The sequence below is a fragment of the Ochotona curzoniae genome, unplaced genomic scaffold (genome assembly GCF_017591425.1).
Source record: "Ochotona curzoniae isolate NIBS_2020 unplaced genomic scaffold, NIBS_Ocur_1.0 scaffold_4701, whole genome shotgun sequence".
Classification (NCBI taxonomy): Eukaryota; Metazoa; Chordata; class Mammalia; order Lagomorpha; family Ochotonidae; genus Ochotona; species Ochotona curzoniae.
This window is the reverse complement of record NW_024467122.1, coordinates 18,986,112-19,005,441: the sequence shown is the minus strand read 5'-3', so window position 1 is coordinate 19,005,441 and position 19,330 is coordinate 18,986,112. Positions and strand designations below refer to the sequence as shown.

The window sequence follows — 19,330 nt, the reverse complement described above, 5'->3', positions numbered from 1 at the left end:
CAACACCTTCAGGAGGACCAGATGTGTAAGGCCCATCCCCCAGCTACACACCGGACAGGAAGCGGTGGACACCCAGGTTCTTCTCCGGCCAGGCACATGCTCCTTGCCTGGAAAAAAGGCCCTAGGCAGCACCCCAGGGATCCAGCCGGCTGCCCTCCTCACCTGTGAGGCTGAAGCCATTCACAGAGCCTGGTTTTTCTAAAGCAAAGAGCCAGCCAAAGAGGTCTCCGAGGGGTGTGAGGGGAAGCAGGGCCTGGGCTGCGGGCTGCGGGATGTGGCTGATGGCCGTGTAGGCTCTGCCGTCGTTGCCCACGATGTAGGCGTGCAGGTCTACGTTGGTGAAGTGCACGGGGGTGTTGCCCACGCGGAGGTGGCCGCTCACCTTCCCGTTGACTCGATGAGGTGTCCCTAGAAGACAGCAAATGTTCTCAGGCTTGGCCATCCACCCAGGCTGGGCGAAGGGGCCCACGGACAGCACAACCCAACTGGCAGCTCCTCAAGTTCACGCATCAGCCAGGGTTCCAAACCTTCCCCCACCTAGCTAATCAGCCACCTGAGGAATGGTTCTCGGGCCGGTGGTGTGGAGTTGAGCCCTTCCAACACCTCACTCCCTAGCTAAGGGCTGCTCTGAGGCCTGGCTTTTGTTGCCCCTCCCTATCCAGCTCCCTGCTACCGTGCCTGGGAAAGCAGTGGAAGACGGCCCAAGAACTTGGGCCTGTGTCACCCAGGTGGGTAAGCTGGGTGGAGCCCTGGGCTCCTCCTGGCTTTGGCTTGCCCTGGCCCAACCCTTCCCACCTGGGTCACCTGGGGAGTAAACCAGTGCATGGAAGCTGTCTTTGTCCCTCCCTCACACTGTTACTCTTTCAAATAAAAGACCTGAAAGATTATTTTAAGAAAAAATAGCTCACTCGTTGGGGCCTGCATTGTGGCATAGTGGGCAAAGCCTGTGGCAGACATCTCATATGGACTCCAATTCACACTTCCAATCCAGATCCTTGCTACTATGCCTGGGAAAGCAGTGAACAAAGTCCCCTCTGACTGGGCTGCTACACCCACGTGGCAGACCCGGAAGAAGCTCCTAGCCCAGTTCCGGTTGCTGTAGCCGTTTGGAGACTGAACCAGTGGACCTTTCTCTTTGTAGCTCTGTATTTCAAACGAATCTTTCATTTAAAAGAATAGCTCACAGGTTCAGCGTAATAGTCTAGTGGCTAAGATCCTCGTCTTGCATCCACCAGGATCCCATATGGGCGCTGGTTTGTATCTCAGTAGCTCCACTTTCCATCCAGCTCCCTACTTGTGGCCTGGAAAAGCAGCAGAGGACGGCCCAAAGCCTTGGGACCCTGCATCTGAGTGGAAAACCCGGAAGAAACTCCTGCCTTCGGAACAGCCTAGCTCCGGCCATTGCGGCCGCTTAGGGGAGTAAACCAGTGGACAGAAGATCTTCCTCTCTCTCCTTTTCTGTAAATCTGACTGCAATAATAAGAAAATAAAGCTTAAAAAAAAAAAAAAACAAACAAACAAACGAAAAACCAAGCTCACTGCTCAAAATTTGTAGCAAAGAAAAAAATCCAATTTTTTCCCCCTCTTTTCCTCTCCTCTCCTCTCCTCTGCTCTCCACTCTAATGAGCTAACAAAAAGGGAAAAACCAACGAAAAAGGACAGAGACTTTTCTGAATAATCCTTATATTGGGAAATCTGTCCATAGCTGTTTATTCCTTGAATATTTAGGCAGCACCAGAAAGTTGCTGACAACTTTCCGAGTTGCTGACAAGTGTCCGAGCCCGTGGGGGAGAGGCAGGGTCCACACGGCACAGCTCCTAAGGGCCCCTGTACTCCATGCTTACCTTCTGCCAGGCAATGCTGCCCATTGCCGTAAAAGCCGGACTGGCAGTGGCAGCAGAAGCCGGTGGCGTAGTCGGTACAGAAGGCGTGCGGGGAGCACCGGCCGTGGTTGCGCTCGCAGGTTTCCTTGTGGTCCCCGTTGTAGGTGAAGACTGCAAAGTAAAACAAACTTGCATGTTGGGGACTGGGCGGATTGGTGGCTGCCAAGCTCCAGCACGCGCCTGCCTCGTGACTTTGGTGGATCCCAGGATGCACATGTGGGGTCGGACAGGCAAGAGGCAGGAATCGCCTTCAGCTGGGGAGAATCGGCGGGATTCGCGTGGCGAGCAGCTCCGCTTTCTGCTCCTGTCTGCCGCGGCCGAGGCTGCAGCGCCGTGGTTTGCGGGCAGCCGAAAGGAAGCTAACCATTAAGTACAATGTTGGGCTGAACTTTAGGAAACCACCATGTTTGCGGGCCCGGCAGAAGCAATGTCCCAGGGTTCCTTCTAGCAGTGACCTCCTGAGAGGAAGACAGATGTGGATTATGTTCAATCGATCTTGTTTTTTAGGGAACCATGAATTTAAGACCAATAGACTACAGCTGGCCTTGCTAACTACCTTTTCCTTTCCCCTCAACAGAATGGGACCTGGAAGAAGGAACAGATGCAGTGACCTGACAGAAACGGAGAACATGGGGGAAGAGACTGCAAATTCAGCTATGAACATACTCCAGGCCCTTTGGGGGGTTTAGTGTGACGGACACACAGCATGGTACCCATTCGAGAGTAGAGAGGGGAAGCAGGTGTAGGTTGTCTAGAAAACCTTGGTGGCCCAGGCTAGACTCAACACTACAGGAACTGTGTCTTCCACTGCAAAATAAGATAAAAGAGGACCATTTGTGCTGCCCAGAAACGGGATTTACGGAGGGGTGGGGAGGATGCAAATGCCCGTGTCCAGGAGGCGGGCATGGCTGGACAGAGGGTGCCCTCTCCCGGGACCCTGAGGACTATGCCCGAGCCAGCACAGCCCCAGCAGGCCCGGGGGCAGGATGAGATTTCTGAATCTGACTGATGGGGCAAAGGTGGCGTGTAGCTCTCCTGTGAGACGCCCCAGGGCCAGCTGCCAAGGAAGAGCGACACGCTCTGCTAGGAAAAACTCGGTTGGAGCCGAGTCCCGTGTTTTGGTCTAAAAGGGAGGTAATATGAAGGGAAGGAAGGCATCTGTTTTACCCAGGATCTCAGCAGAAAACAAACAAATGGAAGGAAACCCAGCACCAGGAGGCTCTGCTGACTTGCATCAGCAAACACACAGATAACACACTCAACATGAGCTTGTTCCAGGTTCCCCTCCACACGTAGGTTCCCAGAGGAGCCCTGGGATGCTGTACCCCCCTGCTCTGCAGTCCAAGAGGCCGGGACTCACGGGAAGGACACAGCAGTGGATGGCACTGGTGGGATCTTGGCCCCAGGCAGCCTGGTTCTGGCATCTTCACCATTACTCACCCTCACCCCTCCAGGGGGACAAAGTGCCCACAACCTGAGCGCCAGCTTACAAGGTGTTGGATTCGGGGTTCATCAGCGTAGACCTCAGCAGCAAAGCACCAAGTCCGGATTTACCACTGAGGGTCTGTGGCAGAACAAGCTATCGGCAAATCCTGCAACACGCTGGGTGAGAAGGCAGAGCCGCCATGGCGCTTACTTCCAGACTGTGTTGAGTGCCACGTGCAGTGGGCACTGCAGGCAGCGCCAAGCCCAGGGCCAACACCACCACTGAGTCACCGTGAGTGAAGTGGAAGATCAGATGAGGGCCACAGTGAGGCTGCAGTCAGCCACTCAAGACAGGATATGGGGCCTGATGACTTACTTGGCTGAGAAATTCAAGCTTGATAAAAATAGAAAATTAAGCATAACTCACTTCTTTACAAAAATCAGAAAAATGGAAAAGAAAAAAAAGGCAAGACAGAAACAGAACAGCTCAGGACAGAAGTGGAGCGTGCCATCACTGCCCACCCATGGAGACAGCAAAAGGCATTCTGAGCAGAAAGAACAGCAAGCCACCGGGGTGTGTCGGAGCCTCGTCTACAGCTCAGGTAGCCACGGCCGCGCACACCCTTAGGGGACCTATACACGGGGGTGCAGTATCACCCCCGGGACTCCCCAAGACACAAGGGGGCACACAACAGCTTTGGAAGGACCCAGGCTCCAAGCCACCCTCAGCCAGCATGCAGGTGGCTGTTAGGAACCCATGGAAACACTCTGCCTGCCTCAGTTTCCTGAGTTAGCACCCCATCCTCACACCTGCTCTGCCAAAAGTCTTTCATCATCTGTTCCTGAGCACCATGGCAACCTGAGGCAGCTGTAAAGCATCAAGGTTCTGAGGCAAGCAAACGAAAGTTAAACCAAACTACCCAGTGCACTGCCCGCATCTCAAGGAAACGACAGGGATGCCTCCTGTCAGCGACTTCGCAAAAGTATATTCCCTGCCAACGCCCGTTCTAGGACGGGGTTATGAAACAGGTGCTGCTGGGTTCTGAGCACAGACCGTGGATACAGAATAGCGCTTCAGTTTCACAAAAGCACCAGGAGTGATCACAGCTTTTACCTAAGCAACTAAAGAAAGGCAACACAAGTTCATTGGAAACCAGACTCTATTTTTCTATGAAGCAACCATGCCCTAATGTTCCCACGAAGGAAATCACAAGACTCAAATTTAATTACGATGACTTAACTACTGATTGGCAAGCTAACCCGGGAGAGCTGTAGTTTTTGGATGGAACCCACTGATCCAAGAACACATTCTTCCCTCCCCCGGACAGCAAAGAGGAATTCGCTCCTAACTGAGGAATTGAACACTCCCTAATTCCTCTTCCACACCTGCACAGGGACACCAGAGGCAGCTAGTTAGGCCAGAGAAATGCCTTTCTGCAATTCTCTTCCACTCACTGGAAACAATTTCATCCACGTCTACTGAGCACTCTAGGCCTGGCTCTAGAGCTACATCTAGTAACTGGAGACATACCAGGGACCAAGAGAAGTGAAAGTTTCTGTACCACACCAATTTGTCCTGGGCAGCAGCCAATACACAACTGTTTGGTAGGATGGGTGTGGTAAGAGCCATGCAGGAAAAAGAGAGAGAGAGAGAAACTCTTGGGAAGGGAGAGAGCGTTGCTGCTGTGCAGAAGTGTGGGAGACACACACCCTAGCCTGGACAGGAACCTCTCTGACCTTTACAGGGGATTTTCTCCCTGGTGGATTCCAGGGTCACCTGAGATGACACCGAAAATGCAAAACCTAAGCCCCCTTTGCCTCAGACCTGCCACCTGCAGCTGGGTGAGGGCAGACCCCATGAACTGGCTGGCTTTACCCGCTGGTCACAAGCCCCATCACGAAGAGAGCGACACATGGGAGAGCTGGAAATCTCAGAAACTGGGACTGTGCATCTGTGCAGTGAAGGAGCTTCCTGCAAGTGAGCAGCTGTGGACAGGGAGAAGGTACGAGAAGGTGGGAGGCGGCTGGTAAGCTCACTGAGAGCTGGAAGTCAGTATTTCCGGCCCACAGGTCCTTGAGCCGCTGCAGTGCACACCCCGAAAAGGTGCCTTGGGGTTGGGGGTCAGGCTAAAGCCCAGCAGGGAGCACCTGCCCTGAGGGAGAGGAAGGTGACCGGCAGGCAGCAGTGGGCTGCACAAGACTAGACACCCCAGATCTGTGGCCCAGGTGACTTCTTGGTTATCTGTGGGAACTGGGGCTCTGCTCAAAGCCAGCCAGCCAGCCAGCCAGCCAGCCAGCCAGCCACCTGAAGGCTTGTGCTCAAGCTCTGGGTCCCCGCTGCAGGGGATGGCAAATGAATGTCCAAAGAAACGTGGCACGTTTTCATCACAGTGGTCCTTGATTGGGCCCCCTTTGGGCCATCCTTTTCCGTGTATAAGGGACACTTCAAAAAGTTCACGGAAAATGGAATTGCAGAAGTTTACTTCTGTATACTTTTGAAATCTCTGCATACTGTGCTCATGATATGAATTTTTTCAAGAAGTTTTTGTATGTATGGATTTCAAAATTGTTTTGCACCAAATTAAACTTAGGTTTGATTTCATTTTCCAACTCAGGTATTACTCCACATTTTCCCATTTAGGTGAAAAGATCACGTCTCCATTTTACAGATGTGAAAACTGAGAATACACAGAAATTATCCTCCCGTTACACCAGCAGTACTCAAGTTCAGTAGATTTCAGAAAAAAACAAAAGATGTGGGTTTAGAAACAAACATGCAGATTAGTGGCTCAGAGAATGAAGCTTGGGAATCAATGTGTTCAACACGGGGCGCCGGTGAGCTACATACGGGTGGTGTGGAGCTCACCCCTGGAGAAGCAGGGTCGTCAGCTCATGGCTTCCTCTTTTCTGACCTTACCCACACTGGTTGGCTGCAGCCAGCCCATCCTGGACCCACCATTTGCAACAACAGAGTGACAGGCAAGCCAGCATCTCGGGGCACTGAGGTGTGGTGGACACTGGGCCCACTGCAGTCAGCTCTATTGGTCACCAAATGTTCATTGAGGTGTGAGAGCTGTTAAAGGAATCCCAACACAAGGACATATTTATTTTAAAAAAAAAAACCTCACTCTTTGTGTCCCATGCAATGCTTTTCTTTACTCTTCTCATATCCTTTAATAGAAAGCAAAACGGGGTGGGGACAGCTCGGAGAAAACAAACAAGGCATTGCCAAATTCCCTGAAACTTGTCCTAACTAGGAATTTTTAACAAATATGGAAAGCCCTGTTCTGCCTGTGCCCAAGCCCATATTTCCCTCGACACTTTTCCAGAAACACTTGGGCACTCGTATTCTGTGCTCGGCCTGCCTACCCTCTGCATGGCAGGGTCTGGCCAGGCTGTACTGGGAGGACTGAGCCCACTTCCCCAGGAGGCAGTGTGCTGTGTCTGGGTGCCCTGTGGTCGGGGAAGCAGCTTCTACTTCTAACACCACTTCCTGCTTCTTCCAGGAAAGAATGGACATTTCCATCAGGACATGTTCTCCTAAGTGGCCCCTCCTTCCAGAATGATGGACTACTTAGAAAAACAAGAGTTGACATTTGTTGCGGTGGTTAAGGCACTGCTTTGGAAGCCAGCATCCCATAAGGAGTGCCTGGGTTTGAGACCTGGTTCAGCTTCCTGCTTCCCACTTTCTGCTGATATGTATCCTAGGAGCAGCAGGACATGGCTCAAGGACTTGGGCCCCATCAGCCATGTGGGAAACCTAGATATGGTTCTTGGCTTTGGCCTGGCCCAGCCCCTGGCTGTTGCAGGCAGTTGAGGAATGGAACCAGCAGATGGAAGACCTGTCTCTGCTTCTCAAATAAATATAAATATTAAAAGGATATTTTCATCTGACTTTATAATGAACAACAATGGAATGTGCATCTTACTTATTTGGGATGTATGGGTGTGGTCCATGGTGACCCCTCTTGGACCAGCAGTGAGGATCTGGGGGTAGGGGTACATTTGCATCAGCTGTTACCACGTCACCAGACTCTCTTTCCACTTTTGGTAAAGGAACAGGATTCCAGGCAGGTAAACTCACAGGGATGGAGGACACTGCTGTCCACAGCCCCTCTGCAACCAGGAGGAACAACTGGACGGGAGGATTTTACTCGTGCAGCGCTGGGCTGGGCAGTGGCACCTGCCCAGTGTCACCAAGGGTGGTAGCAGAGGGAGCCATACACTTCCTTAGTGCTTCCCAAAACCACAAGACAGGAGGTGGGGAGGACCCTGGGAAAATCCCTGCTCATCGTCCCCCACCCAGCACGCTGCCACCCAAACAGGACAGGATGGGATCCCAGCCGGACTACAAACACCTGAGGCGTGAGTTTTCTCAAAGCTGGCACCCCTGTCTCTTTCTAATCTACCTTGCAGACTGACATTAAATTAGGCTTCCCTGTCATGCTGCCACAGCGTGGTAACATGCTTGCCAGGGTCAGTCTCCCCCGTGCAGTTCCAATACCTCCTTCTCCGACACCACTCTCCTCACATCTTTCCTCTCTCTTGCCACAGACCCTGACTCCAAGGCCTGGTTCCAGCAGCCCCTCCTTACAGAGCCCTTAGCCGGGCTCCCTCTCAGCTTTCTGGTTCTTTCCTGCTTTTGTTACCATCTGAGTTGGCCTCTTCCGAGGTAACTTTAGCTTTCACCTGTGTACGATGGGAAAGATGACATGGTCACCCTCACCAGGCTGTCCCGAGGACTGACTCTGACAGTGCACTCAGAAGCAGAGCGTCTTGTTGGACAGTTACAGGCACTCAAGAAATGCCAGCCACAACTTCCACCAGTGCTAGCTAAGAGGCAGGAGCTTAATAGGAGCTTATATCAGAACTACTGGGGTGGCAGGGGCATCTGATCCTGCAGCCCATATAACAGTGCCTGGTGTTCATTCTCAGCTCTGCTCCTAATCCAGTTTCTTAATCCTGACGCAGACCCTGAGAGGCCCCAGGGATGGCTCAGTCGGCTAGGTCTCTGCCTCCCCGTGGGAGCCTTGCATCGAGTTCTTAGCTCCTGGTTTCCACCTGGTCCAGATACAGTTGTTGTGGGCGTTTGGGAAGTTAACTGGCAAATGGAAGCACCTTGTCTGTCCCTCTGCCACTCAAATAACTTGAAATGTGGGGTCAGCACCATGGCGTAGGAGGCTAACCCTCTGCCTGCAGCTCTGGCACTCTATAGGGGAGCCAGCTTGTGTCCTGGCTGCTCCACTTCCGACCCAGCTTTCCATCAATAGCCTGGGAAAGCAGCATAGTGTAGTTCAGGTCCTTAGGACCCTGTATCTGCACGGTAGGCCTGGAAGAAGCTCCTGCCTCCCAGCTTCAGATTGGCACAGCTCCGGCTATCGCAGCCATTTGAAGAGTGAACTAACAGATGGAAGATCTCTGTCTCTCCTTCTTTCAGCAATTAAGTCTTTCAAATAAAAGTAAAATAAATCTTTAAAATGCACACACACATAAAAAAAATGCACACACGCAAAGCTACTGAGGCTGTCTGGAAAAACAAGATCTTCCCCTCCTCCCCTACCTCCCACAGAGAGAAATGAAGTGTCGGTGTTACTGGTTCTAAGGCTGATGGAAACAAACAAGCAGTGGACATCCCTGAGGCCAAACGCACGGTAACTGATTCTGCTTGGAGCAGACACAATCTGAAAGGAATCTAGAGTTCAGATGGAAAAGAAAAATCTGTAAGAAGGCTCCCTGGAAAGAAAAACAAAGAAGAGATTTTTCTAGGACTCAATCTTTTTATCCTGTTTTAGCACTATGTCCACTATGGAGCTTAAACAGGCTTTACCGTAGGGCTGGCATTTCCCTGGCCCAACTGGGATTCTCACCACTCCACAAGGAGGCCTGTGTTGTCTCTCTTTTACAGCTGAGGCGTGTGCGGGTCAAACAGAGCACATGTTTTGCATCCAAGTACAGGACAGAGCTGAGAAGCAAGCTGAAGGTCAGTTGGCACCAAAGCCCGCGTGCTTTCAGCTCCCTCCATGGGAGGGTGGGGCCGGTTCTCGCAGCTGCTACTCAGCGCAGGGGGAGGCCAGGTTTCTCTGATGACCCTCTGGGGCATCAATGCTCTATTTAAAAAAGATAATAACAATCCACCACCCTTTCCTCAAGTTATTGAATTATTTCATGCTTCTAGACTATACATTTCTAAATCCTCTTAGAAATGCCTCTCTGGTTTTTTCTCCAAGGTTCAAAACATCTTAGTTAGATCTTTTTCCCCTAAATATCTCAGTGGACTCATCAACTGTTTTCCAAATGCATTTGGTTATTTCTAAGATGTCAGTGGGCGCCTCCATCCAGCAGCTGATAAATGTCCCAGTCATAGCTCCCCGCACCCTGGAAGGTCCTTCCAGGCACGCACACCACACGCTGGCAGTCCAAGCCTCGCTCACCACACAAGTCCCCGCCAGCTCCTCACCGGATGACCTAGGGGGCTGCTTTTCGATATGGCCAACTCTTCCCACCCTTCCCTGCCCAGGCTGCTCAGAAATGCCTCTTGGCCTCAAATTCGCTTCATGAAAATCCCGAATACTCGCTTCCCTTAAAGATTCACATTCAGCATTTTTTGAAACGACGTGGGTACCTGAAGGGTGGGAAGCCTCCCAACACTGGCTGCACCCTCCAATCCTCAGGCACACAGGAAGGCAGAACCACCTAACGAGCATGCCCTTAATGTCCCACCCAACCCCCACCTGCTCCCACGGGGCTAAAGTTTCTAACACTGATAACTGCAGCCACCATGATTTAAGAGACAACCTACACAGACACCGGGAATCCACACCACATTACAGTGGGAATCCTCCCAACAAAGTCTGGAGAAGATGGAGGCTTGTGAGCTACAGAAATTACCTCAGTTCACACAACCTGACAGCCAGAAATTCTACTGACACCGGACACCAACGCCCAGCGCCCAATGCCCAATGCGTCCCCCCTGCTCTGTACACCTCAGCCATGCCCTCCTTCATCAGAAAGCATTTTCTTCTTCAGTCAAAATCCTGCTGCTCCAGACCAAGCCAGAAGAACCCAGAAGGTTCTCTTTGCTGAGACAGCTTCCCCCTACTGCCCCTTCCCATCCCCCCATCCCAGCAAGGATGGGAAATAGGAAAATTTGGGGTAGAACAAAGGAAAAGGACTTCACCTCTGACCCCTTTCCTCCTGTCTAGGGTCAGATGGGCAGATCAGGAGAGAGAAGAGAGCGGCCATGACAGGCCCATCCCAGGAAGGGAGGGGACCAGGGCTTGCGTCCCGACTAACGGCACTCTCTCCTCTGACTCCCTCCTCTCCTCCTATTCCAGTCAGATTCTCCAAAATGAGGACAAGGCTCCAGGGAGCTGAACGCCACAGCTGCACGGCCATGAACCAGAAATGACACACACACACACAGGTGTTCCCTAACGTTCCCCCACAGGGACTCTCCTCCCCCACACAAGCCAGGCCAGCAACAGGGTCCTCCTGTTGAGCCAACACAGCCTGTGGCTGGAAATTTGGGTTTCTGGAACGTACCAGAAGCCTCCAGCCACTGTGACCTTGCCCAACTCTCAAACTGAAATTCTTCATTCCATTGTAGCACCAGCTCTCCCCGCCCCCACCCACCTCATGAGGCCCACAGAGTTTAAAATAATAATAATAATAATAATAAAAACTCCACATATGATTAATGGTCAAGAGACTCCAAAGGAATCTGCCGGCCAAGTTTTCCTTGGCAAAAGAAACTCCCTCTCCTTAACAACACCGAGTGAAAATTGGCCCGCGACTTTCCCCTTGTGGGACCTGGCCCCTGGCTCAGGGGTGTGCCAGGGAAATGGCAGCAGCCCTGAGCAACGCGGCCAGTAGTTGTGAAACCCGCGTACTGTGGGGAGAACGGCACTCACCCTCAGCATTGGAGGTCACATCCTCTTCCACACCCCCCACGTAGTGTCCTCCACTGGCAAGAGGTAAGGAGGTGGGGACGGAGGCACGCGGCAGGCCCGCTTCTGCGCCGTCTGCAGGCCCGGCCCTCTCCGAAGGCGCATGCCCTCCATCGGGGTACAGTGTGGGGACTTCCTGGAAAGGAGTCCCCGAGTTCCCTGTCTGGTCCAAAGGACGGGATCGGGGATTCAAGTCCTGGCCATCTCCCTCCGCTGGCCAAGAGGCCTGTTTCAGTTGAGTGGCAGATTTTGATGGCGGGTAGTATGGTCGCTGGCTTGATGCTAGATGTGGCAGAGAGGAGGCAGGCTCAGAGTCTGGGGGAGCCAGGTCCCCCACCACGGGCCCCAAGTTGGTGCTGGGCTGGAAGGCAACATCCACCGCACCGTGAGCATGCGAGGAGGCGGCCCCAGGCTCGGCCGGCGGGTATTCCACTTCCTCCTCGTTTTCCTCGTAATAGTCCAGACTCTCCTCAGTGTAGTCGGCCTTCAGGGCTGCGGCCTGGCTCAGGGGATGTTTCTGGGGAGCCGATGAGTGCACTGCTGCGGGCCGGACATTGTCCAACGGGGAGGTGCTGCCGATGTGGAAAGCCCACAGGCCCGGAATGCCCACGTTGCTCAGCCTAAATAAGAAGGAAATAGCTCATTTGTTACGGAAACACCTCCTCACCCTACTGAAGTTTCATTTATTTTATCTATCTCTTTGAAAAGCAGGGAGACACACACACACACACACACACACACACACACACACACACACACACAATCCATCCACTGCTATACTCCCCAAATGCCTGCAATAGCCGGGGCTGCCCCAGACCATAGCCAGGGTCCTGGGACTCCATCCGGTCTCCCATATGGGGGGCAGCGAGCCAGGCACTTGGGCCATCAGCTGCTTGCTGCCTCTTAGGTGCACATTAGCAGCAAGCCGGGATTAGAAGCAGAGCCAGGACTCACTCCCAGGCACCTGCACATGGGATGTTAGCATCCCAAACAGGGTCTTAGCTACTGTGCTGCACACCCACCCCAGCCATTTTATTTCAACCCGAAGAAACTCTTTGGGACCATATTTGGAATTTTCCTAGTATATTAACACCATCTAATAAAAGGCAACTGACATGCTAGCCAAAAACATCACGTGGCAATTTCGATATAAATACCTTTCAACATTATGTTTCAAATATCTGACCGTCAAGTTAAAAAATCTGCTCTACCACCCAAATGCCATATTTAAAATCTGGCTATTTGAAGCTAGCATTGTGACACAGCAGTTGGAACTGGGCCGATCCAAAGCCAGGAGCTTCTCCCTGATCTTCTACACGGGTGCAGAGGCCCAAGGATTTGAGCCATCCTCTGCTGCCTTCCCAGGCTATAAGCAGGGAGCTGGATGGAAAGTGAAGCAGCCAGGACTAGAATCAGCACCCATGAGGGATGCCAGCAATGCAGAAGGAGACAGACTAATAATACACCAGGGCACCAGCCCTTAGATAAATGAATCTTTAAAAAATTGTTTAAAAACTACAAAAATCTGGGTCTCTGAAAACCATCAGGGCCTGTGAGGATATTTTATCTTTCCTCTGCTTAACAGCATGTGGCACACCCATGAGGAAAGTGTAAGATTAACAATCTGCCAAATCCTTCCACAGTAACAACCACCATGTGCTTTTGGTTCTCGGCCTGCCTCCATGCTAAGGGTTCAATACCTTCCACTATAGTACACAGCACAAGAGCAGTGATCACGCCCAGTTGTAGAGGAAAGCGTAGGTTTAGAGAAGCTAAGTCTGATGAAAGCATATAACAAATAGTTGGCAGAAACCGGACCTGTATTCTGTGGGAACGCTAAAGCCCATGTTCTAAACTTATGCAATACGATCTGGTAGAAAACCAACACACCACAGCCAAGCAGCACCTGAACGCTCAGTGCCCTACAGAATGTGGAAGACACCTCACCGTTCACATGGACCGATCAATCAGCTAAGAATGAATTCCTGTTTTTTAAAAAAAATACAAAGGCAAAGGAACATAAATGTCTAGGTCTGAAAACCTGCTGAGCAAACATATAGTTTAGGGAAAAGAAAATAGTTCAGTCAAGATGCAAGGGGGTCATAGGTGAGAAGTCTTTCCAGAAACATCTGGCAATAGATCACTCATTTTTCCCATGAGAGAAGATTATGGATTCCATTTGGTCTTCCAAATACTATAACCATCCATGATTTAAGAATTAAAAACATATTCCAAGGAGAACAATTTCTTGTAAGAGTTCCAAAACTAAGGGAGAAACTTGAATAAACAAGGGCCTGCTTGGCTTGAATACATCAAATTTTGTTCCCTTCCGCTGTCATGCTCCAACTCTCCCATGTGATAAATTTCCTCAAAATCAACAAGGAATAAGAGTGAATGACTCGTAAGATAAGAAATTCATTTAACTACAGAAGAATAAGAGACCTTCACTCCTTTGGGTAGGCACCCATTATGTTCATGTGGATAATATTCTTCAATATAGGGCCCGGCGCGGTGGCTCAAGTGGTTAAGGTCCTCGCCTTGCACGCCCGGGATCCCATATGGGCGCCGGTTCTAGTCCCGGCAGCCCCGCTTCCCTTCCAGCTCCCTGCCTGTGGCCTGGGAAAGCAGTTGAGGATGGCCCAAGACTTTGGGACCCTGCACCCGTGTGGGAGGCCTTGGAAGAGGCTCCTGGCTTCGGATCGGCATAGCATTGGCCATTGTGCTTACTTGGGGTGTGAGTGAGTCGTTGGACGGAGGATCTTCCTCTCTGTCTCTCCTCTCTGTACATCCGCCTTTCCAATAAGAAAATAATAAAAATAAATCTTTTAAAAAAATATTCTTCAATATAATTTGGGAATGTCTGTCTCTTTTATGGGTGTATACCCATTTGAATATGTACAGGGTATTTTCAAAAGTTAGTGGAAAATTAAAAGTTAAGTTTATTTTGGTATAAAGATATTAAAATCTCTACATAATCATTTCACAATACACAATTTTAGATGAATTTTTGTGAGTATTTTTGGAAAAGGCATAGAGACAGAGAGATCTTCCATCTGCTAGTTCATTCCCCAAATGCCTGCAGTAGGCCGGGCTGGGCAGGGCAGGGCTGGACAGGGCAGGGCTGGGCAGGGCTGGGCCAGGCCAGGTTGGATAGGGTCGGGCTGGGCAGGGTTGGGCAGGGCTGGGCTGGGCAGGGCCGGGCAGGGCAGGGTTGGGCTGGGTTGGGCTGCACCAAGCTGGGCAGGGCTGAGCTGAGTCAGAGCCAGGACTCAATCCATGTTTCCCGTGTGTCAGTGATCCAAATACTTGAGCTATCACTGCTGTTTCCCAGAGTCTATAGAAGCAGGAAGCTGGAACTGGGAGCCAGAGCTGAGCTTCACATGTAAGTACACCAACATGAGATGCAAGCATCTTAACCAGTCCATTCCTATATGATGTGGTAGCTGCAGCTACTGCTGCTACTGTTGCAGTTAGAGTAAGAGGAGCACAAGGAATGAAACTGTGATCCTATGTGCAAAATGTGGGGAATTCATACAAGTAAATAAGAAAAACTAAGAATGAGAAAAATCTTAGAGATTTGAGGCTAGGGAGCTTATTATCACATGAGAGGTGCCATAGCTGTGAGGTTTCTACTCAAAGTTAGAAACCTATAAAGCTTCAAAGTGTAGGAACATATAAATCAAGGCAGATAAAAAGCTAAATAAAAGAACCTTATAATTAAACATAAATTGCAATGCTGGTTTTGGTTATTGTACTGGAATGGCAAATTAACCAATCTGGGTTTATGTTACAACACAAGGTCATTTGGAAAGCTCAGTGATAGAAATAATTTATTTCCTAGAAAGGGAAATTGGGCCACAGAAGGGAATTGGAGTTCTTTCTTCTGGGGTTGTTGAGGATTAAATGAGAAGATCACATGAAATGCTTACTAAGCACATCTTCGTGTTTTAGTTATTATGGGAAAAGGTGTTCACATGTACTCTCCAATTCAGCTTTGCAGGAGAATATGACAAATATTAATAATTCTATAATGTGTGACCTTTGTGTTAACAACTTTTAAAGATTTACTGTTTAATTTCTTTGAAAAGGCAGATTTACAGAGAGAAGGGAGACACATATGCACACATGCAGAGTCCCTTTGCTGCTATACACCCCAGATCTCAGATGGCTGCAAGAGACAGGCCTGTGCCAGATCAGAACCAGGAGCGTGGAGCTGCTTCTGCTCTCCAATGGTCATTAGCCAGGAACTGGATTGGAAGTGGAACAGGCAGAACACAAACCGGTGCCCACTCAGGATGCCAGTGTCATAGGTGGCAGCTTTGCCCTTATACTACAATACTGGCTCCTATTTAAGAAAAACAAAATCAGAGGCCAGGATCCCATTGCAGCGCCAGTTTCTCATGCAGGCACCAGTTTATATCCCGGCTGCTCTACTTCCCATCCAGCTCTCTGCTTGTGGCCTGGGAAAGCAGTGAAGGATGACCCAAGGCCCTGGGACTCTGCACCTGTGTGGGAGACCCAGAAAAAGCTCCAGGCTCATGGCTTTGGATCAGCTCAGCTCTGGCCATTGCAGTCATTTGGGGAGTAAACCCACGGACGGAAGAGCTCTGTCTCTCTTTCTGCAAAATCTGCATTCTCGATGAAAATAAATCTTTTTTCTCAAGAAATTAAACCATATACCTTTTCTCAGCAATCCCAGTTTGAAGAAGAAATGAGAATGTGAGCAATATGTATTATGTTGCATATTACAACTGAACAGAAACATTGTAAACATGTTACATGTCATCAATAAATTTTCTTTATGATACACTTTTCCACTGTAAAGTGAAAATGGGAATATAGATTGATCTCCAACGGAGCAGTGCCCGTAAGACAGTGATCACATGGAGATGGCTCTGGCGGAGGAACGTTCTTCACAGGCTTTTTGGTCCCCACTGCCTCCCGTACCCTGTGTGGACATCTGCAATGCTCTGTGATCCTAGGTCTGTTTGCAGAGTTCAAGTAGTAGACAGTGTGTGCTGGGGTCCGTGCAGTAGGTGTGGATGACACGAAGGTGTGAAGAGAACAGCTCCCTGCTTGGCAGGGCCTGGGGAGCTTCCAGCTGTTTGGCAGGGCCCGGCGAATTTCTCTCTGACCTTGATGCAGTCTCACCCCGTTTGCATGGACGCTCAAGTACCCCACTAAGAATTCTGTAAGCTATTGAGGCATTGTTTGCCCCTGTGAGATGGCTTTGGCAACTACTGTGAGCTTAAGAGTTAATGTTATTGATGTCTTGGTGAGTGGGCCTTTAACTGCGCACAGGAGTACAATTAAACCCATGCCATTTCTGGACACCTTATTGTGTGCCTACCCATTGCCCTGAAATTGGCCCAGACATATAGCATGCCTTCTGGGAAACGGCTTAACAAGAATTTTACAAAGTATTGGAAGTGATGGGAGTATGAGTGGAAACTGCTATGGCAAAAAATACAGTTACTGTGATCCTAAAGGTTCGCCTGTCCTTGCAACTCTTTAGAGCATAGAAAATGTAGCTGTTTTAAACGTTTTCATAATTTTTTAACTAGAGGAAATATAGCATGATTCTATTAACATCACAGAGATATACTTTTGATTATTGTTTGATTGCTTATGAGGTTGTAGAGCCTGCAGTTGTAGGGGGATTTAATGTTTGAAACTTTTTGTCTTAGATCCTTATATTTTTTCTCTTTTGATGTATTTCTCCCATTAAGTGATAGATAAAGTTGTGAAAATAAAATGTAGTAGGAATGTTTTACTAATTAGTAGGTAACCATCTGTGCCTTGGCCTTGGAGTTCTGGCTGTCACCTAATGGCCACTTCTGAAGAATGAATAACGGCTTACTTTAAAGAAACTGATTATAGTAACTTACAGAATTATCTTAAAGAGCACCTGGTTGACCATGAAGTAAAAATTAATTGAACATCTGTGTGTGCTGTCTTAGTTCTAAAGTAAAAGATAAAAAATCAAATGCTTGTGCAAAGGCTGGTGATGCGTCTAAGAAAATAAAAAGGACAGCTTCTTCTTGAGCAAAGGAGGCAGCAAAAACGCACCAAGTGCCTGTGTCTGTGTCTTTATCACCGACTCCACGCACCTTTCCCGAGCTCCCAACTCAGCTGGAGCTGGACTCCGGCAAGTGTGGGACCTCTACCTTACAAATCTTTGTAGGTCAAGTGTTCGGCTTGCTGTGAGCTAGGTCAGAGGAGGAAGGCATCTTTGAGTTCCCAAGTGGAAGGGGAGGTGGGAGGAGAGAAGGTGCAGGGTCTGGGAGGGGCAGCAAGTTCACTGGAACCCTATGAAGACTGCCTGTGGGTCCTAAGACAGGGAAGGAGATCTGAGTCAGCGTAAAATACACGGGGTCTTATAAAGGCTGAAGGAAAACATATTCCATGAAAAAACTACCTATGCGATTTCAAAAATGTTTTTTTGCAACCAAAATCAACTTATCTTTTAGCTCTATTTTCCAAACACTTCTCAAAATGCTCTTGGTGAATAATTCTGAGCTGCAGATTTCTTGCTTGGGTTTGGGTTTGGCCACTTCACTTTGTGATCACCAGCAATTTGCTACCTTTCCCAAGTTCATTTGTAAGATCAAGAAAACAGGAGTGTTTCTCTCCTGCCACCAAAGCAGCAAGTGGGAAGTGTCTTGGGCAGTGCATGGTAAACAACAGGCTCTCTATTTAGATGTCAATTCCAAGCACCCATTGCTGGCTTCAGTGTCCACCCTCCAGCAGCCAAGCAAAGCACATAGCATGAAAAGGGGAAAGAATGAGTTAAAGAAGCCAAGAAGCTGTGAAGGGAGGCCCGGAAGTAATCAAGGGATGCATCTGGTTTCTGCACCTGGATTCACCGGAAGCTACCAAACACGACACTGGTGTGATCTGAGCTGACAGATCACAGAGGTGCTCACCACTGCACCAACAGAGGAAGCCACTGCCAGCACTAAGGAATGGGTTCCATTCTGGCTGTTTCTGGGGAAGCCAGCCAGGATGACTGAGTCTAGATATAAAACCACAGAGAAGGGCCAGCGCTATGGCCTAGCAGCTAACGTCCTTGCCTTGAAAACACCAGGATACCATATGGGCAGCAGTGATAACCCCAGCAGCCCCACTTCCCATCCAGCTCCTTGCTTATGGCCTAGGAAAGCAGTCGAGCATGGCCCAAAGCCTTAAGACCATGCACCCGCGTGGGATACCTGGAAGAGCTCCTGGCTCCTGGCTTCAGATTGGCACAGCACCATCCACTGTGGTCACTTGGGGAGTGAATCATCAGACAGAAGATATTTCTCTCTATCTCTCCTCCTCTCTCTACATATCTGACTTTGCAATAAAATAAATACATCTTTAAAATCACAGAGAAAATCTGAGAACTTCTAAAAATCTACCAGCCTATTTTTACCTTTTTTCCAACAGTGATATAACTCCCAATTTTTGTTGTCTTTGTAGGCATGTCTTCAGTTCAAGTATAGGCTCAAATGCCATTGTTATTCCTTGGACATGAACAGAGGCATCCCTTGCAAGAGTTTAGGAACTTGAAAGACCGAGGCAACCCCCAGCTCAGTCCTCACTGCTGACCACAGAAAGGAGTTCCGAGTAGACTCAAGTAACAAGAACTCATGGGGGCAGGGGAGGGCTCCCCCTGCGGTGACTTCCCCTTGCCATCGGGAGATCCTGGGGAGACCACAGTCCGTAGACTGTTTTTGGAAGGCTCAAATACAGCACGGGAATTCCATTCATCTGCTTGTCTACACCCCTAGCTGAGGTGCCATGGGGTCAATGTCCCTCAAGTTCCTGACAGCACAGAGTCCCAAACTGAGGTTCAAGTTCCTCCAGAAAGCATTGCTACGAGTGAGTGGCAGAGTGGGAGCAAAATTGTAGGGAGTTGGGGAAGCTTCATTCGGGAAGGCTGCAGCACTGTTACACTAGAAGCTGTAATAGCACTGCTGTGTCGCACACCACTTCAACTTGAATGGTTTCTAAAAGACTACATCAGGTTCAAGCACAAGAGCAAAGGTGGTTAGGCTACAGGTCAGGGCACCCACCTCCCACGTGGGAATGTCT

The 19,330-nt window shown here is 49.7% G+C and overlaps 1 protein-coding gene across 1 annotated transcript in view; it reads right to left on the bottom strand.

The window, feature by feature from the left end:
- NID2 (nidogen 2) overlaps nucleotides 1–19,330 on the bottom strand; it is a 67,997-nt gene that overhangs the window by 33,843 nt on the left and 14,824 nt on the right. Inside the window, exons 4-6 of the mRNA XM_040970014.1 lie at nucleotides 11,219–11,874; nucleotides 1,845–1,994; nucleotides 163–408 (exon numbers count right to left, since the gene is read on the bottom strand). Of these exons, the coding sequence (XP_040825948.1) occupies nucleotides 163–408; nucleotides 1,845–1,994; nucleotides 11,219–11,874 (1,052 nt within the window). The remainder of the gene's footprint in view (nucleotides 1–162; nucleotides 409–1,844; nucleotides 1,995–11,218; nucleotides 11,875–19,330) is intronic.